Source organism: Filicampus tigris, chromosome 22, assembly GCF_054856515.1.
Source record: "Filicampus tigris isolate MCC_2025a chromosome 22, RoL_Ftig_1.0, whole genome shotgun sequence".
Lineage (NCBI taxonomy): Eukaryota > Metazoa > Chordata > Actinopteri > Syngnathiformes > Syngnathidae > Filicampus > Filicampus tigris.
The window spans coordinates 7,954,367-7,982,355 of NC_141238.1; the positions used below are offsets into that span (position 1 = coordinate 7,954,367).

The 27,989-nt window shown below is 43.6% G+C and overlaps 1 protein-coding gene across 6 annotated transcripts in view; it reads left to right on the top strand.

The window, feature by feature from the left end:
* Positions 1–245: 245 nt before the first annotated feature.
* Positions 246–27,989, top strand: part of LOC147126782 (tyrosine-protein phosphatase non-receptor type 12-like) — a 46,801-nt gene continuing 19,057 nt past the window's right edge. For 3 of the 6 annotated variants that reach the window (XM_086022758.1, XM_086022759.1, XM_086022754.1), the window contains exons 1-5: positions 246–396; positions 973–1,188; positions 10,662–10,789; positions 15,226–15,432; positions 24,418–24,545. In XM_086022758.1, the coding sequence (XP_085878884.1) occupies positions 24,441–24,545 (105 nt within the window). In that variant the 5' untranslated portion in view covers positions 246–396; positions 973–1,188; positions 10,662–10,789; positions 15,226–15,432; positions 24,418–24,440. Of the gene's footprint in view, positions 397–972; positions 1,189–4,426; positions 4,565–9,732; positions 9,899–10,661; positions 10,790–15,225; positions 15,433–24,417; positions 24,546–27,989 lie in introns of those variants that run through there. The other 3 variants (XM_086022757.1, XM_086022756.1, XM_086022755.1) reach the window with 3 other exon arrangements.

A 27,989-nucleotide genomic window follows, 5' to 3' on the forward strand; every position in this document is an offset into this window, starting at 1 on the left:
AAGAATATCTGTAATATCTGCATTTTCATTAACTACTGACGTGTAACCATGGTAACCCAAGAGGAGGGAATAACCACAGCAATAAAAATACGGTTTTCACCTCCAACTTCTGTCAGTTAGTTATGTTTTATTGCACTCTAAATGAGTTCAGTATAAATGATACAACTTATTTTCTTTTCATACTATACTTTGTATTTTTAGCACCAAATAAACCATACTTAGGGAATACACAGACATGCGTTTACAAAAATTACGTGTAATACGCCCACCAGGCCTCTAGTTGGCGACGTCACTTTCAGGAGAAACATGCGCAGCAACTTCACGTCCTCTCAAACCAAACTTTAATGTCCAAAAATAAAAGCCCTTTTGTTATGTGGTCCATGAATGAAGATTGCGGTGAGTAATTCGGTTCTACTGAACACCTTCAGTGAAGCACACGCAAAGTAAATATATAATTTGTAGGCGTTCGTAAAAGATGCTAGTGTTAGCATCAATGCTACACGTCACTCGTTCTCGCGCAAGCCCACACTTGACATGGGTCATAAAAATCTGTTGTAATTTTTATACAGTTCCGTGTGTAGGTTAATAACATGTAAAAAATATATACTTAACGAATATTTAGTCTAATAATGAGTTCAATATTACATCGGTGGACAATAAATCATACATTGAGCTTGGCTTGGCGCTCAAACAAACAAAGCTAGGGCCCAAGGTGTGCTTTAGTAAGTTTAGTGTGGAGGACCTCACGCAGAAGACCTGAAGCCCATCAAACACTTGGCACAAGCAAGAACAAAGTGTGGCTTTAGGCTCTTTTCTATTACATTTTCACATCCTGTAGCTGCAGTGGCCTCATGGACAAATACTTTCTCCATAGTGTATGTTAACCTCCATGTTAACAATAACTAATGAACTGATTTTTTTTTCTTGAGACGTCATGGGCTTCGGTTTGAACCTTGTCGATGTGTTGTGTAGATGTCGCTGCCTTTTAGGGGGTTGCCGCTCACCGTGGAGGCCTCCTGCGCTCTGCCGGGACTTACCGCCTCATGGTCTGGTCCTGGTGTTCATTAAAAGTTGCGCCACTGCCAGCAGAGGAGTACCTGGCTGCGAGGCTGGAGGGAACCTGCTGCTCACCCTGAAGGAACTCTTTGTTCTGTGGAACACCATGTATCGGCACTGTAAACATGAGCGGTAAGTGTGGGCACACGTAGAGATAAAATGTTGAGGTAGTTTTTTTTTTTTTTTTTTTTTTTAGGGCACGTGTTCAAGCACAAAGTAATCTTTGGGTTTTAACTAAGATAAGGACGCAAAGATAAAAACAAAAACACTAACAACAAAAGACTTTTGTTTATGGTGGCGAATCATCAAACCTGGCTGCCACGCAGCAAACATTTTATCTTGTAGTTTTACCTCTCCTACAAACAGAAAGAAGATTCTCTAACTTGCGCAGGTCTCCAAATAAGAAGCGAAGCGTGTTTGCTTCAAGCTGTTCATAGCACAATGTCCAACCCAAACATATAACTTTGGCTAGCGGAAGTCTGGTAGCTTAATGCTAACAATTATTGTGAAACACCATAGACGGGATTGGAAATTAGCTTTGATGTTACAGAAATGATAAACCTGAAAACAATTCCAACTATACAACAGGACTCACTGGCATGTATTATATCCGCTCTGCGTAAATAACGACTATTACCCGAGATTCATTTGGGACCTTCTCTGCGCATGATAGGAAAAAGGTTGGGGAACTTGCCATGACAATACAAACCCAAAAATCTTGAGTTTACGAAAATAAATACTGAGTGTAATTGAATCAAAAGCTTGAAGGCTAGCTGAATAAAATGTTAATCGTTAAAATCGAAATCAAAGGGATTATATCAGCCCTAAGGACGTCCAGTCCAGCAAAGTGACAGAAGGATTTGTGTGCTGATGAACTTGCGCCTCTATTTTAAGGAAATTATTTTTTGAACAAAATATCTTGTTGTCCCGCAGCAAAGTTATGAAACCATTACCGCACACAAAAACAAATTATGACACACTTGAGATCATCGTTGCATAAGGTTGCAACGTGGAGACAGTTCTAGTGAGGATTTTGTAGGATTCTATATGAAAATAAAGGCATTTTGACCAAAAACTTTTAAAAAAAATGTAATGAAATCAAACCCCGTTGCTTTATTCATTTTAACAATAGTAATAAATCGATTTTATATTAGATGCGAATAGTCCTGCGATTGTAATAATTTACAGTAGAAATAATTTTGGCAAAAATCTGTATCAAAAGATTTGTTGTTTTCTTTCTGGGTCTTGTCATTCTTTCCACCAAAGCAGTCCGACGTCGAATGACAAATGTCTTCTTTTTTGGCACAATGCATGCTGGGAAAGAGCCCAGCCACCCGTGACCTCCCAACAAACAGGTGAAAAGGAGGAACGGCTGATTGCTGTCACGGTTGAGAGTGCTGAAGGACTCCCTGTCAGTCCCGTTTTGTTTTGGGGGATCCTAAAGACAGCTAAATGACTCGCGCGCATTAAAAATTCATCCTTGTTTTGTTTTCGTGCATCTTCCTTACATTCTGGTTCCTTTGCTCCGAACCACCCGAGCAAATGTCACCGCCTCGTAGTCAGACAGTTTACGCGAGCGAGTCTCGCGTAATAAACTCTGAGAACCGAAAAAAGTGTTTAAGCCTCTCGTTTAAAGACTAAAGTCTGGTGCGCCTCCTCTGTGGCGATGATTAAAGGGCGAGCGTTAGCCACAGGTATGCAACAGCCACTTGAGGCCCAGCGCAGCTAGCAGGAATGTATGGGAGCTAACTGTACTTTCACCACTCCTTCACCATGAGAATATATGACCATATGTTTGACGGTGGAGAGCCTGGGAATCTGTTTGAACTCGAAAGGACGCAACTGTGGCGTGTCGGCTTTCCGGGACTGTTCCAAAGTGAAATCCTAAATCCCGCAAGAATTCAGAAGGATTTTGGACTAGAAGTAGTATTGCAGACATTGTGTTTGACTTACCATTTCATAGGGATGTAACGATTTAATCGAAAATCGATTCAAAATCGATTCCCGAAATGGAGTTGATTACCTCCATCTGGAAAATGATGTCTTGAAACGTTTTTTTTCATTCCAGACGCCTAGCGCATTTTGAATGTGTAGATCAAATTATGCTTTGCGCCAAACATCGTTGCGTTTGTGGATGGCAGGAGAGCCGCACGAGTGCACAGAGACAAGCATGGTCGCAATTTTTAAAAATCGAATCGAATCAAAAATCGGGAACTGAAAATTGAATCAGGGCTGGAATGAAACGTTACATCCCTACTAGTTAATCTCATCCCAGTCCGTGCCTCGTCGGCGACAGCCAATCGGCGTCGAGAACATAATTTTCACATCCCACACAGGTGCCGCACAAGCAGACACGCCGCCAAATAAAGAAAAAAATATCAAATAAAAACAACAGACACACACACACATGCACCGCTTGGTGATCGGTGAAATGCAAAACAAAATGGGGCACGTTTCATTTCATCTGTGGGACCGAAAGCTATACAACATTGTTTTATTTTTTACGTACGTCAGTTCTCGACGCCGTTTGGCTGACTCTGAAATATAGACGAGAACTCATCCTTATTTGAATATATGGTGAATCGTATGGCTTTTTGTCAAAATGTAGCATTCCTAGCCTAGCATGTCAGCCATTTTAGCGGACTATATCATCACAGTCTGCTATTGTTTTCAACTGAGTGCGCTCCGTTTTTTTTTTTTTTTTTTTTTTTTTTTTTAGTGCTTCTATTTGTTGAAACATATAGACTAAATGTCCACTTCTAACTGTCAGATTGCGACTGAGAGGACCAGATACCCCAAGAAAAAAGTCTCAACTCCCAGCAACATCCCCGATCAACAAGGTCCGTCCACAAGACTTTTTATTTGCTTAAAAACACACAGCACAATAATCAAAACAACCAGCCGGAACATTGCGATCCTGTCACAGCGCGGCATGCGGTCGCAGTTTCGCCGACCTCAAAGTCTTTGAATTGGAAGAAATGTGAGAATGTTTCGCACCCTCGGGTGGACCAACGCAATCGCGAGCGCATCAACGCGCCGATTGTGTTGCGCTCCTCAGCGCCAGTTTCGCTATCACACTCCAGTCCACAAATGAATCGCCCTTTAATACATGTTTTCAAATCACTTCCAGTCTTCGTATCGTTTACCTGCCCTGGACTGCTCCCCCTCCCTTTCTCTGTTGTTTACCCGTGGCTCTGCATCCACGGCGATGGCCAAAGTCGTCATGGCGATTATGTTACAACCGGGACATCCAGTTCCCCGGACACGGGAGGAAACGTGGTATTCTCAAAAATAATCGTGATAGTCATACTAAGCTGGTGTTGTCCCCCCCCCCCCCAAAAAAAAAAAAAAAAGGCCAAAACAAGAACATACAGTAACGACATGATGTAGAAAGAACACCAGAGTGGATATGGTGGACAGGACAGTGAGAATTTTGACACGCAAGCAGAGCGCATCGTAACGCGGCGTAACCCGCAGCGCAGGAAGTCAAGACGCGGGCCCAACGCAAGTAGGTCACACGCGGCATCGCAACGCAGGCGCGCGCGCGCGCGAAAAGTGCAAATACGGCGCGGGGGGGTCGGCGCTCTCGGCCTAGTTTGCGCCGCCGTCCCGCGGCCTTTGCGCGGCGCGTCATAAAAGACGGGGAAAACGCGGTCGGCTCATTATGCTAGCGCCGCGGTAGCCCTGCGCGGTGTTGACACAGAAATGACTTCTGAGGATCCGGTGACACGGCGCCGTGTGCGTAATTTACAAGCCCTTTTCCGTTTGAATATCCGGCTAAGCGTTAAAATAGACCCTGCGAGAGGTCAGCGGATCAATAAAATGCGCCTGAAGGCTTCCTTCCAGTTGTAATTCTTTTCCCTGGCAAGGCAGAAGCAAATGGCAGTGATCCAAACGTGGGTGGCAAGGCACTCGTTGTTTTTTTTTGTTTTTTTTTTTTTGGTGTTTTGTTTTATAAGGAAGGAGGAGGAAGCCATTAGCTCAGTAGCTTAAAAGAATGCACTCAGTGAGCAGCTGAGATTACTTCCGCTCCGGCAACTTTTGAGTTCAGCAGCACGGCAACACAGGCAGCGCCCCCCCCCCCCCTCCCTGATTAGAGCGGAGCACGCTTGGCTTCCCGTTTTCACCGCCGCTATCTGCGTTTCGAGCCGTCACAGAGCCGCAACGTGGCACATATGCGCATAAACCGCGTTATTGCACTCTGAGCGCTTATTCGTGTTTGCGTATCACCGGATTATCCGCGGCGACGTCGCCACGGAAGGTTACGGCTATCGAGTGACCGTCGTCATATGTCACATCGGCGTCGGGACTTTTCCACCGTGCGCAAACAATGCGCTTAATCTCGTCAATTTGTGTTGGCAGATATGCGATAAGGCGGCCGTGGGCTGGGCATTATTGCGACCTTTAAAACGATACGGTCGGCCATCTCGGCGGGGTCACGCCCCTCGCGTATTAGCCCGACTCCCGTCGTTGATGAATTGGTACGGAAGCTAATTTGTTGCCATGCGGTCTGACCGCGTCGGCGGGTGACATCATCTCTGGTCAACAGGAGCTGGAGGTTCATTTGCAAAGAGCCAGCTGTCACTGAATATACGGATGACATCATGGGGAGGCAAATTTTCTTGTTTACACACTGTGTGGACAAAAGTATTGGGCCACCTGGCCTAGCTCATTCACTGCCAGACACTTTCAGACCCTCTTTTACCTTAAGGTTTGAAAAAAAAAGTTGAAAAAAATATCAATAAATTCCTGGGATTGAATAAATGGACTGTGAAAAGACGTATAAATCCGTCTTTGGCAGTGAATGGGTTAAAAGTCTGACACGCGGGTTCCATGGTCGGAGGCTCGTCGTTCACATGCTGAGTTTGCAAATTTGTGATTAAATTGAAAAAAGTTTAGCATACTGTACATACTTTTTTTTATTCCATTTTTGTTCGCCGTTGTGCTGCGAGATAAATGTAAAAAAGGTGCCATGGCTTAATGAAACATTAGATGAACCCGTCCTCACCCTTATCCTCTGTTTCCCCTTGTGAATTTCCACTGAACTCCACATACTTAAAGATGTACGTATACGCTGAAATGATGTGAAGGATTTCTACCCGGCAGGCTTTTGGGGGGGGAGGGGGAGGGGCAAGGACGGAGTTCAGTGGTAGGCCAGAGCACAAGTGCCGGTCACCTTAAGCTCGGGGCTTAAAAGATAGCATCTTGGACCGTATAGGTCACTCATATGCAGATTTGATATGGTCACGGTTGAAAGTATCTCTTTGAACACGGTCGAGCATGAAGCGTCTATCGTGGAATCGTGAAAGACGGCACGTGCTGGACTGTGGGTTTTAAACGATAACGTGTACAATACCAACTTTTGTGGTTGTATCGCCAGTAAAATATTTTGTATACTTCACACCAAACAACGATGGATACAATATACATCAATGTATTTTGATTAAAAAAAAAAAAAAGTATTAACCGTGGAGATGAATTTAAATTTGATAACGGCACAACTGTCTAAATTGCCCCTAGGTGTGATTGTGAGTGCGGATGTTTGTCTCTGAGTGCCCTGCGATTGGCTGGCAACCAGTTCAGGGTGTCCCCCGCCTACTGCCCAAAGACAGCTGGGATAGGCTCCAGCACGCCCCGCGACCCTTGTGAGGAGAAGCGGTACAGATAATGGATGGATGGATGGATAACGGCACAAAAAAAAAAAAATTAACTCAGTTTTATTTACGGTCTGTAGCAGCCAAACTTAGAGGAGAGTCACTGTCGCAAAGTTGGACTTTTATTTTGAAAAGTTGCTTGACGGCTCATTGGGGAAATCCCAAATAATTTGCACACTCTGCAAAGCCAAATTCAAATACCATATAAAAGTTGTACGTCATCGGTGTATCTTTCAACTGTTTTATTTGACAGGAAAAGAATCGTATTCAAGGATCAAAGAAAGCTATTAGAACCGTCTCTGAATCGAAAATATACTTTTCATTTTCTTCCCACATGAATTCCGAGATTTTACTCATTGGCTCCAAGCTTCGTAAAAAATAGTAGTTGAAAAACACGATTAATCGGAAAAGGAAAAGAATCGTATTCAAGGATCAAAGAAAGCTATTAGAACCGTCTTTGAATCGAAAATATACATTTCATTTTCTTCCCACATGAATTCCGAGATTTTACTCGTTGGTTCCAAGCTTCGTAAAAAATAGTAGTTGAAAAACACGATTCATCGGAAAAGGAAAAGAATCGTATTCAAGGATCAAAGAAAGTTATTAGAACCGTCTTTGAATCAAAAAATATACTTTTCATTTTCTTCCCACATGAATTCCGAGATTTTACTCATTGGCTCCAAGCTTCGTAAAAAATAGTAGTTGAAAAACACGATTCATCGGAAGAGGAAAAGAATCGTATTCAAGGATCAAAGAAAGCTATTAGAACCGTCTTTGAATCGAAAATATGCTTTTCATTTTCTTCCCACATGAATTCCGAGATTTTACTCATTGGTTCCAAGCTTCGTAAAAAATAGTAGTTGAAAAACACGATTAATCGGAAAAGGAAAAGAATCGTATTCAAGGATCAAAGAAAGCTATTACAACCGTCTTTGAATCGAAAATATACTTTTCATTTTCTTCCCACATGAATTCCGAGATTTTACTCATTGGTTCCAAGCTTCTTAAAAAATAGCAGTTGAAAAACACGATTAATCGCACTCAATTATGGAAAATTTTGCGATTAATTAGCTAAGAAAATGTAATCGCTTGACAGCACTCATTTGGAAGTTTAATCTTAAATATATCGGGTGTGGGTAGTTTACATTTTAATTTCCGTCAAACAATAGCGACAACATGTGAGGTGTCCCCGCCCGGTCCGCCGATGGTCTCGATAGCCCATCGAGGCGATCCGAGGTCACCGTGGCGACAATAAAAGCAGGCATTCTCTACTTTCGTGAGTGCGAACGTTACATAGTGTAACTTGAAATATGGACGTTGGCGAGACGGGAGCATCCCTCTTCCGTCCCGCTCGGTGTCACCGCTTTTTATGACTCGCTTCTTTTGGTGCGCTAGCAAGCACTTGAGTTCCCGTCGAAAAGAAAAAAACGCTCCATGGAAGACAAAGTGAACCAAAGTGCTCTCGTCAGCCAGTGACATTTATTGCTTTGCCGAAGCTTATTTTTAGAACAAAGTCAATCCATTTTAGGAGCAAACAAAGTGTCAGTAAAAAGCCTCGGGGAGCAAGTCGTCGTCCCGATTCATGACAGCCATCTTGCATTTGATGTTGTTTTGGCCGCAGGCGTCGCGTGACGCCTGTTTACGTCGCACGTTAAATACGACCGCCTCGCTGCCGTGTTCATTCGACACGTTTGTCCGGCTCCCGTCGCCCGTGCTGGCTAAAAATAGAATTTGTAGCCATCCACTCAGCGGTCGTTTTAATTATTCAAGAGCTGGAAAAGGCTCGACCGCCGTGTCCGCCCTCCTCGGACGCTTGATTTTTTTTTTTTTTTGTTTTGTTTCCGGGACGTCAAGTGGACGCGGCGAGTGCGTGTCACTTTGGCGTTTGCTTTCCGCCGCGTGATAACAATGTCTTCTCGACCCCCCCCCCCCCCCCTCCTCCACCCAGTCAAGCTCAATGGCCGCATGCCGAATAACATCCCACGTCACCGGAGTAAGCCGCGTCACATGTTCTTTCCATATTTGCCTCCCGAACTGGCGGCTGCCGTGACAAAGCATTTATTGGGTCGAGTTTACGATGTTGTCTGCACGAGCGCACGGTGCTGTGCCTCATCGTTCTCTGGGGAACATGATATTTTCTAAGGGGGGGGAAGTTGACTTTCCCATCTGCACTTAAAGCCTCTTACAAGGTGAAATAACATTGCTACGAATGAAGATAATATCAATGTAGGTCATCGGCGGCGGCGGCACGCATTCCAAAATATGAAAAGCAGCCAGTGACGACTGGATACGAAATGTGGCACACATGCAAATTGACGACAGTACGTCGCAACAATTGTCCATTTTATTGCTATCCTCTTTGTTGGGGGTGAATAAGGAAGTAGAGTTCAAGGGAATTTAACATGGATCCCGTTGTGACATGGATACATGTAATAAAAGAGAACTTTTTTTTAGTTTAAAAAATGATAATCATATTAGTCCTTACATTTATATCAAACATACTCATATGAGCGTGTACCTTAGACTATTTTAAAGCAGCACTGGGCAAGAATTCGACCTTAATAAAAAAAAACTTTTTGGACGAAACATTGACTTAGAAGTAGTTGAATGGGACTTTTTTCATGCCCGGGGGGGGGTTCTGTATCGTTTTTTTACTGGCACCAAGCAACTTTGAGGAGGATGGGAGGAACCCTGGCACCCACAAAAAAAATACAAGTGTCCTGAATTGCTTTACGGCATACTCACTTCCTCCTTTCGCTATAAGGACGGAAGTCGATTCGAACGTCTACGCGCTATTACTGGCATGAAGCCCCAAAACAAACCAAAAAACTAAAGTATTATTTGAACAAAATTGGATTCACTACCTCATTCCGATTCATCCTTCACACAGCCACTGGAAATAGAAATGTAATTCTAATTACATTCCGATTAATTCTAATTCAAGGTGTCTATTAACTAAGAAAATGGCTGCTAACATTTTTGTAATGTACTGCCCCCTACTGACTTGGAGGGTGTCCTACAGGGGACAAACTGGATTCCTGCCCTCAATCCGGCATTCCAGTGAGACGAATGTGTCCCGATGCGGATGCTGAGCTCAACGGCGACATCCTGTGAACCAGCGCCGCCGCGAAAACAAAAGACAATCTTGGCAACGGGGCGCTCGCTGCAGATCCCCTCATTTACAGTTGGTACAGCGACAAGCCCGCACGCATTCAGTTGGCGAGTTCACTCAGGTCGCCGGCTGGCAGCGTCCGGACAAGCGGTTTTCCCCTAGTCACACGCGCGCACAAACGCATGAACCCCTCTGAACCCCCCCCCCAAACCGGGCCCACGTAAACAGCCAGGCATGCCGGGAATGCCCACGTGCGACTTTTTGTGCCACCGGTGGCATTTGTTTGGTTAATCACGCTGCCGCCCATTGTGATCGGCCCGGCAGGGGGCGGGGCCTCCTCGCTCGGCTGAAAGAACCGACGAGCATCAGCAAAACGTACTGCTTTACAACAAGGCACTTACTGGCTTTGACTACCTTTTTGCATCCTAAGTCGCATCAAAGTGAAAAGCAATCAACTGTAAGACTATGAAGTGGTGACGGTAGAGCACCAGGTGGTCTCCCGGTGATCTGCAGTTCCTTCCAAACGTACTTTTCGCGCTTCGATCTTCGGCATGGACTCCAGCGAGTCAAGCGCCTCTACCGCGCCGAATTTAAAGGGAATGAGCGGAGCCGCTTCCATTAGCCGGGAAAACAAGCTGGCTGTGCTCACTCCCACAACGGCGCAAACGCCCATTTGTACCTATAATTTTTTTTTTTTTTTTTTTGCTTCTTAATCTATTGTTTTAACTCCTTGCTGATTTTCGGGGAGTATTTGAACCAGGATGTTGACCATGCGTCGAAATTCAAGCGGATCCTTCCCCCGCAAATGATTCCGTATCCGCCCTTTTTGTCTCATCCAGATGTTTCGTGGGCCGTATCAGACAGACGCGCACAAATCATCTGGCTCTCCGGAAAGCGCGCGCCCACATGCCCGAACGTCACGGCATCATCAACAAAGGCGTCAGGCGGAGCGAAATCCTCATCCTTGGTATGACTCAGCTGATTTGTTGATGTTCTGTCATTTGCGTCTGAAGTTCTTTTTTTTTTTTTTTTCATCACAAAACACCTGGATGGGTGAGATGAGCTGTGCCATTGTGCTCATTTCCGTGCGATGTGGTCAGGTGGGGGATTTTGGAGAGCAGGGGTGGGGAAAAAAAAAAACAAAAAAAAAACCAGACAACACGTACATTGTTTCACCTGCGGACAGGTGTGCGTGCAAACGCGTTACAAAACCCACACAAATTTGTCAAAACAAGCCTTTAAGATCATTCCCGTAATCTGCAAGTCGGGGTGGTTCCCCTCCAGCCAAACAGAGTCGGCAGTGTCCAGTAGAGGAGCAAGGTGACGCCAGTGGGCCACACTGAGGCCGTTTGTTTCCGAGGCGCATACGAGGAGCAGGCGGGGTGCAAGGAGAGGGCCTGGGAATGTGCTGGTGGTGATGGTGGCAGGAATTTCGGGGCGCGTGAAGACCCCTTTATGGAGGGGAGGCCGGCATTGAGACGGAAGGATTAGTGCGTGTGAGCGCGGGGCGGGGGGGGGGGGGTGGGGGTAGTTACATCTGCTCCCAGTTACCCTTTACAACTTCGAACCACTAGCCCCCCCCCCCTAAGTAGCTTGTAAATAAATGCTAGCATTCTGCGAGGGCCATGTGGGGTTCCAAGGGCAGCAAGTTTTCCCCTTTTGGCAGGAGATGAGGCATCGCGCATCAAGGGCGGCACAAAGCTGCGGGACATTAGGCGCAAGAACGTTGTTTTTCACAATTTCGATTTTATTGAGGTGCTATGTTTGTCCTGCGTATTATTCCAAATCTGCCAAAAAATATCACATAAGGCACTGTATGACCCAGTGTAAGCACAACTAATACGTGTCTGCCATCTAGTGGTGATTGGTGATATTACAACTTAAAACTACAGTCGGCCCCCTCCATATTCGCAGTTGGGCACTCACAGATTCGCATATTCACCGATTTTTATTCTTTTCTTTTTTTTTTTTTTTTCCCCCAATATTTTTTTTCCTCAGCATTTTTTGAAATTTTGAACAATTCTTTGCATTTGGGTTGAAAAACCTTTTTTTTTTTTTTTTTTTTTAATTAAAAAAATTAATATACACTGTATATATGTAGTTTTTTTTTAATGAATCAAAAGGGGGCCAGTTGCTCATCCCTGCCCTACACTACTAGTCAAATTTTTTTTTTTTTTTGCAACCACCTCCTTGTCAAGGTGAAGTTTCCCATTTTTTAGTTTTTCAGGGGATCAGCTTTTGCAACCACGGGGGTTTGCAATGAATCACGACTTGAGTTAGTAACGTCGGCTCTCGGGATGCGGAACTGGGCTTGCCTCCATCTGGCAGCACCCGCGACCTCTTTCAGAACCGGCCGTTGCTAGGATGTAAAATCCGTCTCCTGCACTCAATCACCCTTTTTCAGTGTGTATGCCGAGTAGTGTAAAAACATTTTTTTTTAAAGCCCTTATATATATGTATATACTGTACGATACTGTATATTGTATATGCTGTATATATTGCATATACTATACGGTATATATATTGTATATGTATGTATATATATATACTGTATATGTAGTTTGTAAATGAAAGTAGAAAAGATCACAGAAAATTGCAATTTATTTCATGGAATTCAAAGAAAAACTATCATATGACATTAGGTGTCGTTATTAGGCTATACTGTAAAATTACTAATGTCAGGATAAAATATTTTGTCCATATGGTACAGATTTAGTTGTTCTGATCCGTTAGGATAAATAACAGGACACGCGAAGTCCAATTTGATTCATGGTAGCAAGTATGTAAAAAATAAGAGCCCGATAGAATATATTTGAGGCCGTTGCAGATGCTGAGTAAAATTCCGATAACCGATTTATCCACCGATTCATCCAAAAAACGTCTTATTTGGTCCCTTGAAGGGAAGTCAACGGAAACATTTTTCTTTCAAGAATACGTTCTATGCAAGCCCACGAGTTGAAACAGGGCATTCTGATAAATATTGCGGAATAAGTGTTAACCCACTCGATTTTAGCCATCTCGGGGGGCGGCCATTTTTATATGATTGTTTAACTTTACAACAGAGTGACAACTCTGCAAAAACCGGCCGTTTTTCTTTGGTGGGAGTGTTTGAATGTCGTTATCTTTGTCTTATGTTGGGTCAATATGTAAAAAAAAAAACACAAAAAAAAACAAAAGTCAGCTGATTTTAAAATCGTCCGATTAAATTGGCCAGCCGATTAATCGGTCAGGCCCTAGTAAAAACGACACAGTTCAGGCTTATGCAGGCGGCAGTCATCTATGAACTTGCAATAACTCATTTGAATTGTCGGGCCTTGAGATCTGAGTGTGTGAAACGATTCATTTTCCAGCAGGCCATGCGCATGGAGTTGCTTGAAGAGGACAAACGCGCATCCGCGCGGCGCTCAAGTTGGGAGTCCGTTACATAATTCCCGCTCTGCTACTACCCATCTGGGAATACTCTTTTTGGCACTTACCGGCGCGTGTGAGCGTGAGTAGGCGAGATGGGAAAAAGTCAAGTGAGTCGGTGTGTGTGTGTGTGTACGGGCATCAACCTCATACGCGGTAGCCGCACGGATGCAATTTCTGAATACGTCACCGGATGGTTTGAATCGAGTGACGGCGAAGCAACGCACGAGCCTCAGCCCCCCCCCTCGTGAATGTAAGTCCCAATGTGTGCGCGGGGGCGTTCGGGCAGGCTGGTGCGTGGGCTTCCTCGCCTCCCGTTCCGCATTGCTACGCGAGACGCTTCCACTCGGCCGCACCGTTCGCAGCCACTCGCTGGAGGAGATACTCGCCCATCCCGAGTTAAAATTGGGGCAATTTGAGCACCGAATAGAACCAGAATCAATCACCACTTGAGGGCTTATTCGTAGCAGAGGAAACCATAATGGGAAGTCACGGTTGTGTTTGAAACGACAGAGAGGATCAATTTTTTTTTTTTTTTTCTTTTTTTTTTACTGGCAACACTGTAAACGAAAGATTGGGGTCCCGAGGCCACGCGGCTCAAACGGACACCGGCTCGCGACAATAAATCCCGTCAGCCCACCGGGGGGGAGCAAACTCTGCTGGATGAGTCCCGACCGCAGCTGCGTGCGGCCTTTGAGTTAGCGGCTCTCGCGTCCAGATGTTTCTGGCTTTTTCCCGCATTAAACAACAATGAGATGAAATAATATATAGGTTTGATTTTCTTATCCAGCAAAATATTAAAAACACGACTCAGCTCCTTACCCATGCAAACTACTACCTGCATCTTAATAGATGACAACAGGGCTGTGGAAACTTTTGTGCGCAAGGTACATGATTGATTTTTAAAGCAGATAGACAGGTCAATCGAAATTGAGTTGAAAAATAAAAAGCTGCAATTACGAATAGGATAGTAAATAATACAAATTCATATTTTTGTATGTGATTATCAACTCATTCACTGTCAGACATTTTCCGACCCCTTTTACCCAAACGTTTGGAAAAAATAGAAACAAGTTCCTGGGGCCGAATGGCTGGACTGTGAGAAGACGAATAAATACGTCAATGGCAGTGAATGAGTTAATGATTAGCCATCCATCTATCCACTTGAATTGTAACAAAGCTGGAGATTTATTTAATAATATACATTTTAAATGTATACGAAATACTTATGCATCACTGTAATTCAATTTAATTAATTTAATGTCATTTAATTCATCCTAAATAAATTCATCTATTTTATTTAAAGCCGTGGTTCTCAAAGTGTGGCACGAGCACCGCTAGTGGTACACGATCGCCCTCTAGTGGTACTCAAAAGAATCACCGATTTAATTGTTCAAATTGTGCGTCAATGTTTCAGTGGCTTTTTAACTATTTTGAATCCAGTGCACTACATTGCTTGAAGTACAGTTCAGTTGTATTTAACGTTCAAGTACAACACGTTGACATTTGGTCCTTTTTGAAGTTGCGTTTCTTATTTCCCCATTTAATAATCTTGAATATACCTTTTCTTCCTCATTCTAATTGTGATCATTGATAATAAATCTCTGTAGTTCTTGCGTTGGAGCTCATTAGGTGTACCTAATGAAGTGGACAGTGTGTCATCGATAAGTGCATAATTGCATGCGGGCACGTGTGCCAATGTGGAATGAGTGGCATGTGATTGGCCAGATATACAGGATGTCCAAAAAGTGCTGAGCGGGCAGAGAGGCGCTGCTGCGGCTTATGCGCTGAGCCAGCATCCCTCGTCACTGTTTGTCTGAATGTAAACTCCAGCAACACACAAAATGTCCGCTCCTATCAGGTTCAGCTTTTATTGTGCAGTAATCCCCCACATATTTGCGGTTCGCTATTCACAAATCAGTCTTGTTATTTATTTATTTATCTCATTTTTTTTAATGGAACTTTCTCTTATTTTGTGCCCTAATTTGCCACAAGGTGGCGCCAAACTCCTGGTAATATGGAAAGTAGTACGGCGAACCATCCGCTCTTCGCAGAGGATCAAAAAACGAGCCCTGCCGCCAACATCGAAAATCTGCGACTAATTGACACCCTCCCAAAAGGATTTGGAACTGCCTACAGATGCCACAAGGTGGCAGCACTGAACTACTTACTGTCTGTCCACCCATCCGTCATCTGATAACAGTAAGAAATGACACTCGTTTCTGTTTCATATCTGCTACTGTAACAAGGACGCAAGTGCAATTGATGCGTGTTGTTGTTACTCTGACTGGCCGCTTTTTTTCGCTCCCTTCGGGGCCCGTGTGGTTTTTCGAGCATCACAACAGTCTCATGTTCTCTCTTATTATGTCGCAGCCAGACGCCCACCCAACGGCACTATCAAATAAAAGAGGGATCAGGGAAGATGATAACCCGAACAAGCCAGCAAGGCAGTCCAAAACGCAGGGGGCTGAACAAACACAACCGCCGGCCTACAATTTAAGGCTATATTAAGCAAACAACAACAACAACAACAGAATACCGCAAAATACGACACGGAGAGTGATGATTACATGTGTTATTTGCACGCCACTTATCTGCTGGAGTGTCTTCATTTCCACTGCCTTCTATTTTTAATTCTTGTCCTCAGCTCATTTCGGTCCTGTGCATTTTGGTATGTAAACACTCCACGCCAACAGGGGGCAGTAGTCTGAAGTTGAAGGCAAATCTTGCAAACCTTTTCCCGATCTCAAGCAATATTCAAACTTTAGATGATTTATTTACAGAGGAAGTCAACCTAAAGATATTTTTTTCAAGAATATGTTTTATGCAATGAAACAAGGCATTTTTTGTAAATATTGGGTTTATGGAATCAGAGTTAACCCACCCGTTTTTAGCCATCTCTAGGGGCGGCCATTTTGTCACTTCTTTTGACTGAAAATGACATCACAACTGCTCAGGGCTCGGACAACGACCAATCACGGCTCAGCTTCAGAAAACAGGTCAGTTGTGATGCCATTTTCAGTCAACAAAAGTGACAAAATGGCCGCCCCCTGAAATGGCTAAAAAAGGGGGGATTTGGCTGCTTAAAGTGGAAGTCAACCCAAACATTTTTTGTTCTATGCAAGCCCACTAGTTGAAACAAGGCATTCTGATAAATATTCTGTTTGTGGAATAAGAGTTAATCTACCCGTTTTAGTCGTCTCTGGGGGCGGCCATTTTGTCACTTCTGTCAACTCAAAATACCAACAGAACTGCACAGGTAACGACCAACCACGACTGACCTGTTTTCTGAAGCTGAGCTGTGATTGGCCGTTACCTTAGCCCTGAGTAGTTGTGATGTCATTTTCAGTCGACAGAAATAACAAAATGGCCGCCCCCTGAGGTGGCTAAAAAGGGGTGGATTAATACATATTTCACAAACGCAATATTAATCAGAACGCCGTGTTTCAACTAGTAAGCCTGCTGGGAACATATTCTTAAAAAAAAAAGTGTTTGGGTTGATTTTCCTTTTTAACAATATAAACATTAAGCACCCTAGAGATAATTTTGCAATAAGATCCGCCATAACTACAGCTTGTATACACACAGCTGGCAAATGTTATGGATTCCTTGTTATTATTGTTAAGGCAGTGGATAAGTGAGTAAGTAGCTAGTTCATTATTTACTTCCATTTCGACATGACTGTTCATATTGCCGCGACAACCGCGCATAGTTGCGCGATGACTCAGCATGAGTGAATCCTTCAGCGCATGATTTTTTGCTTTACTGTCCACAAATACACTGGAAAGTGGAACACGTGTCCTTCCAGCAATGCTAATCCCCCCTGACGCCCGTCGCCTGTTTCCTCACCGAGCCGCCGCCGCGCGTGTGTGTATGTACTGTATGTCCCCGATTCCACCCCACCGAATCCCCTTCAGACCACCACCTCCGTCCCGCTCCTTGTCTGTTTACGCCCTCCGGTATCAACAAGGCCCGAGCGCCATGGCAGCGAGCGGCGGCTACGTGGGGAAGCAAAACACGTGCGTCTCCTTCCAACCGAGCTTTGCGGACGGTTTAGGGGAAGGGGGGGGGATGGGGTTGAGCGGGGGGGGGGGGGGAATGTTGACGCCGTGCCTGTCAGTGAGGGCGAAAAATGCTTTTGATGTGAAAGGGGCCTCGCTCCTGCAGGTGCTAAATGGGGTCAACAATGCAGAATAGAGCTTATTCATACAAAAAAAAAAAAAAGATGGAAGTAGGGCAGATACCGTATTTTCCGGACTACAAGTCACGTTTTTTTTTCATAGTTTGGCCGGGGGTGTGACTTATGTGTGAAATGCTTAACACATTATTACCTGTATATAATTTCACATGTTATTTTAACACTAAACCGCAAGAGGGCGCTCTAGACTAAGCGTCCGGATGGCTTCTTTAAGCAGTGGTCCCCAACTTTTTTCTGCCACGGATGTGTTCATACAAGTCTATACCGTTCGCGACCCGGCCCTGTAACTATTCGCCGTCAGCGGGGGGTGCGAGTGGTGCCCAATACGTCTCCTTGTTTTACTCATTTCCTAGCTTGTGCATTTAATATTAGCGTTACGCGACGGAGATGCTAGCTCGTGCATTTAATATTAGCGTTACGTGACGGACACGACTTGGCTTCGGGTGGGGGGGTTGTGTACCGTTCGGCCTGTTGTTGCCTCTATTCTATTGTTATTTTAAATTGTTGGTCATTTAAATTTTAAATGACATGTCTGTTCTTGGTGTTGGATTTTATCAAATGAATTTCCTTCAAAAATGCGACTCTAAGTGCGACTTAGATTTTTTTTTTCCTTTATTATGCATTTTATGGCTGGTGCGACTTCAAGTTCGGAAAATACGCTAATTACGGTACTGGACTTTTATACCCTAAATCAGAGGTGTCAAACACAATTTTTGTCGGGGGCCACATCGTAGTTATGTTGTCCCTCGGAGGGCCGTTATGACTGTGAACGCATATAATTGTATGATCGCCTTTTATAATCGCATACAAGAAAAAAATTGATGGATAGCTAATTTTGAAATTAGAAGCCGGTAAATTATTGTTCAATTATTTTTCAATTTATTTTATACGGGAGGATTGGTAACAAATAACACATTGCAGTATCTCTGATCTCTGTTGTTAAAAATGAAAACAGTTTGCTAGAAACGCGAAATTGACGCATATGATTTGCCTTCGTGGGCCACATAAAATGAGGTTGCGGGCCTTGAGTTTGACACCTGTGCCCGAAATGAATTAAAAGCCAGTGACTGGTGGATGCCGTCAAGTTTAACTTTAAAAATGTAATCCACATTTTTTAATTGATCAATTTTAAGGGTGGACTAGTGGTTAGCAGGTGGAGTTTGGTTTATCTCCCTCTGCTGGATCTGGTGGGTCACTGCTTCCACATGGCCCCGACTGCGAGCGGACCGTAACAGGGAAAATCCGCAATCAGTTCCTCTGCGCGTCCCGATTCGCTTCGCTGTCTCTCCAGCTGCAGAGTGAGCTTGACCGCATCACAGGGCGGCAAATTGAAGGAGCGCCCCAACTTCAGAGGCAACGCAGGCCCGCTGACAGCCAAGCCAAAAAAAAAAAAAAAAAAAAAAAATGCACGCCGTGCCACATCTGGCTCACAGTTTAGCCTCGGTGCACCTCGCCTCCTGTGATTATCTCTCCCGCTCCCGCCCGCCTTACAATGGAACAAAGAGGATTGTTGTTGAAGGACAGCCATGGGAAACAAGCAGGAGAATCACTTCTGATGCCAGGGAGGAGAGTGCAAAGTGTTCCGGTTGGTTCAAGTTAAAAAAAAAAAAAAGTTCTTCAATGGAGATTAAAGGGCTAACAGCGCACTTTGTCTCCCGGCATGCTTCTGGGTTTCCTCAGTAACCCCCGTCCGGTGGTGTCCTCATCCTCACCCCTCGGAAGCATGTGCTCCGCAGATGAGATTTACTGGAAAGCCACAAAGTCGATGAGAAAAGAGTCCTTGCTGCTGCCTGTTTATGCGTACGACGTGGATTCCGATGGGTTTAATTAAGGAGAGGCCCGGCCAATAACAATAGCATAACAGTTGAGTACAGAGAAAAGGATACATAAGTCTCAAAATTGATATAGTTGATGATATACCCTAGATGTACCGTGTATATGTATTTTGTGCGTACGTCCGTATATGTATATAAGGACGTACATATGAATTCTTTCGATAAAGGAATTGCCAAAAGACACGATATCACGTTGCTGCAAATTGACGCTGGGGCCCGTCTGGCTTCCACTATCAACATCCGATCCCGTCCTCCATCTGCCATCGCGCCACGTAACGTGAGCTAATTGAACCGACGCGTTATTAGTCACCCTGCCGACTCACGGCAACGCCTTCTTCCCTCACCGTCTCCGTTTCTCCCGCTTTGCGTGGGCTTCCCGTCAGACAGAAATATTCTGTGATGCAACTGGGTTGACGGGTGGATTTCTCCAGGTGACTATGGCGCACTTTGTTTACGTGTCTGTTTTGGAACTTGTTGCTTGGCGGGATGAAGTCCGTCAGCGGTTCTCAAAAGACTCAAACTGAGCGCAGGTTTCTGACACTTGACAAGACACCCTGTGCCAGGTGTAGCAAAGCAGCCCCAGAACATAACGAAGTTTGAGAACCCCTGATGTACAGCGGTCCACGGTCCTGGTTTTAAAACAGGCCAATGTTGAGTTTGGTAACCTATTACAACAGCTTTGGACCAGATGGCTCCCTCACTCTTCTCAAGAACACGCCACATTCCGAGATTCCTTCACTCGGGGAATCCAGGAGGGTCTTGTTCAGACATTCCTACAGGAAAGGCTCAGGTGTCCAGTGAATGACCTGCGTAGTAGCAGGAAATATATGTTTGCATGTAATGCCCTCATTCAATCCCGGAGGGGGGGTGTCAGGGAGACTGAATGTCCGCCATTTCCGGATTGGGGGGGGGGGGGGGGGGGGCGTCTCATGAGGCGTCAGACGTGAAATTGCCGTGAGATGGAGACAAGGCGAGTTTGGATTACATCTGAGCACCGACAGGTCTTGACTGGCTTGCTCCGGCACCTCAGCGGGCCTTTCAAGTCAAAACAGCTGACATCACTTCACAGGAAGTCTTATTGCAAATGGGGAAACCGGGGTTAGGAAATGATGCTTTGATCCAAACAAACACACCGTGGAGCACACCATTAGGAACACCTGCATGTGGCAGCCAATAAAAGCGCTCAACTCTGACTGACACGGTTATAGAAATGTTAATTTAACAATCTGTTTAATATTGTGTTGGTACAGCTCCAAATTCCTCCATTTTGATCACATTTTAGCATGTAATCGATCACATTCATTCTTGTTTGTGTTTCAAAAAATGCTGCCAAGTAAACTGGTTTTGAGACTAACTTTGGAAATATATTAGTATTTGGATAGTTCACCTTAAAAACGGTGGAAAAAAATAATTGGCTCATTTTTCTGAAAGTAAGCGTTTTCAGTGCAATAGAATAAGTGGGTAGATGCTGCCCCCTGGTGGACAAATAATGTATGCTTTTTGAGTAACGGCTTTGAACTAATCGAAATAATGTCGTCATTATGTAGGTGTGGGCAAAGAATGGGTCGCTCCGTTCTTTTATCTGGCATACTGAACAACTTTACATTATTCATGAGTCTGTCATAACCTTACTTGAAATTAGCTGCTTTTCCCCACGAAAACTCATTAGTTCAAATGTATTTCTATAATTTGAATAGATTCTCTTTTACATTAAATCATTGTAATTCTGAAAATGAAATATTACATTTGAGGTATTTTTTTTTTATCAAATGAATACATTGTACTTTAATAATACTTTCATGAATTATGAGTAATGTCATTTCAAAATGAGAATTATCGTTTCGTTATTTATTGTTTTACGTCATGTACTAATGACCTAGCGCGTGTCCATTCTGAATTTGAAATACGGTTACACAGTACAATACAATACACAGTAAATTTGCGCCTTTGATTTAGAGACAGATTTACGGTTTTGTTTTTGTTTTTTGCATCATCAAATTAATCTTTTCCACTTCACAGACTGATTCTGCGGTTGCTTCAAGCCATTTAATAAAATATCGAGACGCGTCTGAAAACTTGAAAGTAGCGCAATCTAACTCGTGTTCTCGCGAGATTATGACGTCGCTCGCTAATCCCCGTTTTCTGTCAAAACTTGTCTGTGCGTGTTAAATTAGTTAAAAACGAGTCTTTTGTGAGAGTTACAACCGGCCGAATTGAGAATAAACATGTTTTCTGGCACAAAAGGCGATAACAAACGGCTATAATCAAAAGTATACGAAAAATTGAGGTGCCATTGTCGTTCATTGTGTCATTTTCAGTGTGCTCTGTTCCCATCTTGGGGTCACTTAAAAATATATTTATTTATTGATTTATTTTATGTTAAATGTTTTTAACTTCGTGTGCGTGTCCCCAAATGAAGCTCAGGTTACAAACTACAGTACAGGGCTTAGAAAGTGATTCACGATGCGACACTGACGTTTTGTGGCTACTTTTAGTAACTACACCCAGGTGGGAAAAGGAACTGACGCCATATGATGACGTATGGTCATCTGATCGAAGGGAGCAATTTTGAGCACGTCACCTAATGACCATCAAACTATTTTGCACTGTGACGAAAAACGAAAAGTAAAATAATGATTTAATTCAAATGTACAGGATTGAATTAAAAATATTTCACCACTGTTAAACTGTACAATTTGAACATTTTAATTCGGCGAACGGATGAATGGATTATTATACCACTAGAGGGAGCCCACATACAACTCTTTGAGAATTATGTTGTATTGCGCTCACCAGAATAACTGTCATCATAAAAAAAAAATGTTACAGAATAGTGAAACACTCAAGTCTTTGTTTTTGTACTTTTCGATGATTATTTAGATTTTGATTATTGTATACATTTGAGTGATTTTAATTGCTGTTGCGTGTTATTGTCCTTGCACTCCAAAATAATTTTGCACATTGCTGTTGCCAGGTGACATTTTTCTGCTCTTGCCGACTGGGCTGTGTTTTAAGATGGAAAAACCACACCTGAGTAAAGACACGGCAAGCTAATAATAAGATAACGCGTAAACTGCAGTGCAGCTAACACTTCTGCTATGAGTTTATAGTAGGTGTGAGTGATGACTAATCGATATTATTGTCAGAATTAGAAGGCGGCATTCAATTCTGCTTCTGGCTCCGTGGAGGCGTGGGTCGTACCCTTATTGGCACGGTGCTGTCAGTCACACGCCCTTGGAATTTTTCCCCCTGATGAGAAATAACCCAAATGGGTTACTTTTGATTCGGGTTCAGGGGCAAGGTAATGCAAATGTGCATTTAGTGTGCGTGCGCTGGCGTCTCCCTGCAAGCCCTTGGGGTTGTGTATGGGCTTGTAACGGCAACATTCCTCCTCTCAGCTGCTTCTCAACTCGACATTCCAGAGAGAGAGAGAGAGAGAGGCGGATAAATGGGAGGGGAAAGATTTTGTGTGTGTGAGGGAGAAAGTCGGAAAGAGGGATGATTTGGGAGCCGTGTCAGCAGGATGTTGTCATAGCTAACTGTCGTGGGGCCCCTCAGCGCCGCTGGGAGGTCAAATACAGTAAAGAGAAGGAAGCGGGCCTTGAAGTCAGAAGAACGCTTTCTGAAAGGATTCCCATGCTAAAGCACACACACACACACCACTGCCTGTTGTGGTGCTTCTTGGCCACTCAAGTGTGGAGGGGAGGAATAAACTTGTTACGTGTGAAATGAGGGGGCTAGTCAGAGAAATAAACTGTGTTTGAATGATGTCATGTGCCAGAAGGGAAAAAAAAAACAGTTTGGTGAGGATAACAAGTGGACATGTTCCAATTCTGAACAGGCACTTTGTTGTTGTCACGAGACGGTCTGGCTCAAGAAAAACAAAGGTACTCCTAATTTGTTTTCCCTGGAAGAGGTTTAATGATGAGTCAGAGTATTCAGTAGTTTTCCGTTTGTTTCCAAACGTCCACTACTGTTGCCATCATCCAGAGCAGACAAAGGTCATGTTCACTGTCAAATCAATTCAGTAATTCGTAGATAGAGAGAAAGTGTGTGTGTGTGTGTGTGTGTGTGTGTGTGTGTGTTGTATTTGTTTCAAGTTATTTCTGGTGTTATTTTAATCCAGAGTCGACATCTGTGACCCATTAATCTGCGTTTCAATTCCGGCCTTGACGTAATATCTCGCCACGCATCCCTCCATCGTTAGCGGTGGAGATTAAAATCCTGTAATGGCTGCTTGACTGGATTATCTGAGTGTTTGCTTCTGATTTTAGATCATGGAGGGGATTAACCTGCTCCCTCGTCTATTCTTGATCACCTGTTGTGGCATCTGTTAGGAGAAAGGAGATTGTTACTGACAAACTATTTGCAAATGCGTCCCATTACTAAACCACACAATACACACTTTAAATGCGTTTTTGATCACTAAAAATGAATACATACAGAAAACGTTGTAAATATTTTGCTATACCGTATCCTTATAAGCATATAATATAACATTTCCAAACGATGACGTGACGAACCGCGTCTCAAAGGCAGACTGAAGTTTTAACCAATCAGAATCGTCCTTTTTAATAGAGAGACACTGTTTTCCGCCAATAAGATGTCGATATTTTTTGCCGCCCGCCAATCACCAGGCAGAATTCTCTTGGAAGGGGTAGGCGTACTAGGCGCTCTTTCTCGTTGGCTAGCCTTGTCCGGATGTTCCCCAGCAGCAGTGAATGTGGAAATCGAGCTAGACAGGGAGGGGTAGAAAGACTTACCGGACCGGGTCTCTCTTTTTAAACTCTAATTGCTTTCTTTTGTATTTCTTAAACAATAGACTTTGCATACCTTATGTAACGCCACGGTTATAAACTTCATCGCTGTGGCGGAACCGCCGCTGCATTTTCCTCGGACTACTGTCAAGCATTGTGAAAACCACCAAAGAAGAAAGAAGGCGAAACAACATGGGGCGATAAATTAAAAAAAAAAAACGGAGACGAGGAAGGCTTGTGAACCGACGATGACTCCTTGGGAGGATCCGTGAAGCATATTTATTTTTTTATTTATCCCCCCCCCCCCACCCCACCTCCCCCCTGCTTCCTTTTGTCTCTCTTTTATTTGTGTGTGTTATTGTTGTTGCTTTTTTTTCGCCTCCCCCTGCTACTTCAGAGAGGTTGTTTTTAAAATAAAACATGATGGACCAAGCCGGCATCCTGAGAAAGTTTATCCAGGGCGTGAAAGCCATGACCGAGGGGGACGACGACAGGGGAGAGGACAACTTCGGCAGCGACTTTATGGTAGGTGAAAAAAAAAAAAAAAAAAAAAAAGATCGACAGCTAGCTAGCTAGCTAGGTCGCTCACGTCGAACATCTCCCTCGGTTGCTCTGATCGCACCATCCCCGTGTCCCGGTCCGCTGTGTCCCGCAGGAGGCAGGGGGGCGGCCGCTTGGCTATTTTCCTCCCATTTCCAGGCTTCACACGTCGGCCTAGCTTTGTCTCCCAGCCGCAAACACGCCGCCGGCTCCGCTTTGGTTCAAATAAGCATGCCAACCTTCCACATTGACGTCAAATTTGGGCTATTACACTGCCATTAAACCGTATAGCGTATTTAGCATGGCTTGTTATGATGGCTGTTCACTTCCTGTTGTTATAAGCCACCTTGTGTTCACCATGACCGATAGATATATCCTCTATTTATTCACAAGTGGAATTCACTGCTAACCAACACTTATTACTAACACCTGGAGTGGCTCGTGTCTATGTATGTGTCTATTTAGTGATTTATCTGATGTCTTAGTGAATAATGTCACTGCACAAGACATAATGGCTTAATAATAGAGGCCCTACCTAAAATGTGGTGCATAGTCCAAATACAAGGAACTTAATATAGGCAGTTACAGTGCAATTGCATTAGATGGCGGTTAACTGTGGCTAAATATAAAGCATTTATGTCACTATATGGAGTCTAAATCAGGCATGCGTACAGACTGACCCCCGTGGGGTGCTCCAGCACCAGCCCCTTTTGCCATGGTTGGGGAAAAAAGTGCCCTTTCTGCTGCAGCCCACTATGAACAACAAAAAAAATATACATAAATATTAAAAATGACCCTCTCGGTCATCAGTTCCCCCACGACGTGTTTCGATACGACGGGCATTTATTTGAGTCGTTGTGAGAATTGTGACCCTCTCATATGTTGCCCTTCAGCGCTTTTAGTTTTCTAATTAACTTTGTTGATTGTGTATACAAAGTTAAAACATAATACAGTAATTGATTTTCTTAATTTTGGCGATTGGTGCTGTTTTGGGGCTTGTGCACCTGTGCTCATTAATGCCTGTGCTTGTGCCTGTCAGTAATAGAAAATGTACCCATTCTGCCTTGTTATGTGAACACATCCGTAAAGTAAGTCGGGCAGGGTTGGGAAAAAGACGAAGTAGTGTCACCAAAAAATGGCTCAGATTAAAAATGGAAATTCCTCTTATTGCACACATGCTCTAATTGAAGGTTAGCTTGTAGCTACTGGAAACATGTTTAATGCGTGATGCTTATTTCACGTTACATTTTGTGTGAAGTATTGCGTATTTGTTTAATTATGACCCATTGATCGGGATGGGGGCGTTGGGAACCCACACGCACACACAACACACACCCTCTTGTGTACTTCATGGAAGCTGCTTGCTTGCTGGAGCTTGCAACATTCTTTCTTGGGTCTATTTCATAACATTACGTCCTGCCTTTTAAATGGCTTTTTCATTGCCTTTCGGACACACTTTGTCCGACCTCTTTAAAATGAGCACACACACAACACACACATTCTGTAGTTTGGACTCAGTCCTGTCTGGTAAATGTGTGTAAAAGTTGGCAGCAGAGAGACATTTGGGTAGTAGCATTTAGCATGTAGGGATGTGCGATACCACTTTTTTTTTTTCAGACTGATCCCCAGAGCTGGGCATTTTGCTAAAAAAAAATGTGCGGTCCGCCTACAGCTGGGATACCCTTCCGCCGTCCATTTATCCGCCATGTTGTCCGGCCGGACCAAATAGTACGTAATCACCTATAGGTCGGTCTGATTATCATTTTAAACTAGGGCTGTCGAAATTAATGCATTAACTATGGAGATAAATTAATTTTTTTATAACGCACTAAAAAAAATTAACTCAGTTAACTCTGTTTTATTTACTTCCTGTTGCAGCTTGGAGGAGAGTCACTGTCGCAAAGACGGACTTTTACGTAGATTTACTTTAAAAAGTTGCTCGGCGGCTCATTGGAGGAATCCAAAATAATTTGAACACTTTGCACAGCCAAAGTCAAATACCATATTAGTTAGTACGTCTTTGGTGTATCGTTCGCCTGTTGTATTTTACTGGAAAAGAATCGTATTCAAGGATCATAGAAAGTCTTTGAATCGAAATATCCTTTTTTTTTTGTCATTCATTTAATTAATTCCAAGCTTTTACTCAAGTAAATATCAGTTCCAAGCTTCGTAAAAAAAATTGTAGTTGAAAAATGCGATTATGGAAAATTTTGCGATTAATTAGTTTTAAAAATGTAATTGCTTGACAGCACTACTTTTTATCCAACACTGTTACTTTTCTTTATTACAAACATAAAAAAAATTATTTTAGGTAAATATCGGTTCCAGTCTTTGGGAAAAAAAATTGTAGTCCAAAAATACCATTAATCGCGATCAATGATGGAAACCGTTGCGATTAATTAGTTAAAAAAAAAAAAATGTAATCGCCTGACAGCACTATTTTAAAGCATTTCCGACTACCAAAAATCTGTGCGCCCACCAGCAACGAGCTCTTACCGTTGTCAAAGTTAAATCTCAACGAGCCCGTGCCGCAAATCATATTGACCTACGATTCACACGTCTCGCCTCTTCCGTGACCCTCAAGCGGCCCGTTATATATATGAGAAAATGTTTCAATTGAAGCTCGCATGCTAAATATTCATTAATCCGAGGCCTCTGGCTGACTTTGCTCTCATCTGGCAACATTGTGCGCTGTTGCTTTTTAATTATTCATCAAGACAGCAGCCTGTCGACAAGAAAACTTAGTTAGGCCGCTTGCCCAGTGCGACCAAGCGCTTTAGCAGGTTGCGCCAGTTTTTCAGACCCGGGCCTCAATTTCTTGGCGAGCACGTGCGGGGAGATGCTCCTTTGCGCCAGAAAACGTGGACTTTTAACACGCCGTTTAACTGCCTATTGTTACTTATATATAGAATGTGTTTTAGAGCGCATAATTACAGTGCGCCGGTAGGTCAACGAGTCACCAGATTATATGCTAGGCCAAAATGCTGCGGGGGAATCCGAAATATTCAGGCAGAGTGCTTTTTGAAGTGAGAACTACTTTTTTTTATTTATTTTTTTTTTTTTTTTTATCTGGCATCATCAGCAAATACTGGCAATGTGTGTGTGTGTTTTTTTTTTGTTTTTTTTTTCCTGCGAGAACATCAGTGACTCATGAATAGAGAGCCTGAAACGGATGTTGGAGTAACCCGTTGCAGTCAGCGCCTCCAATGCCGGTCGGTCGACAGAATAAGGCGAGAAAAAAAAAAAAAAAAGATAGCTGTCGGAGCTTTATTTGACCGGGCCGAAGGGAAACATCAAATCGTAAGCGCATCTCATATATATATGCATGCAATTTGGTCCAAGGTGTCCCTCAAGGCGCAAACTGCATCTGAATTGTGAATTTAAAAGCCTTATGATGGTCAAAATGAACACAATGTACGTGAATGCAGT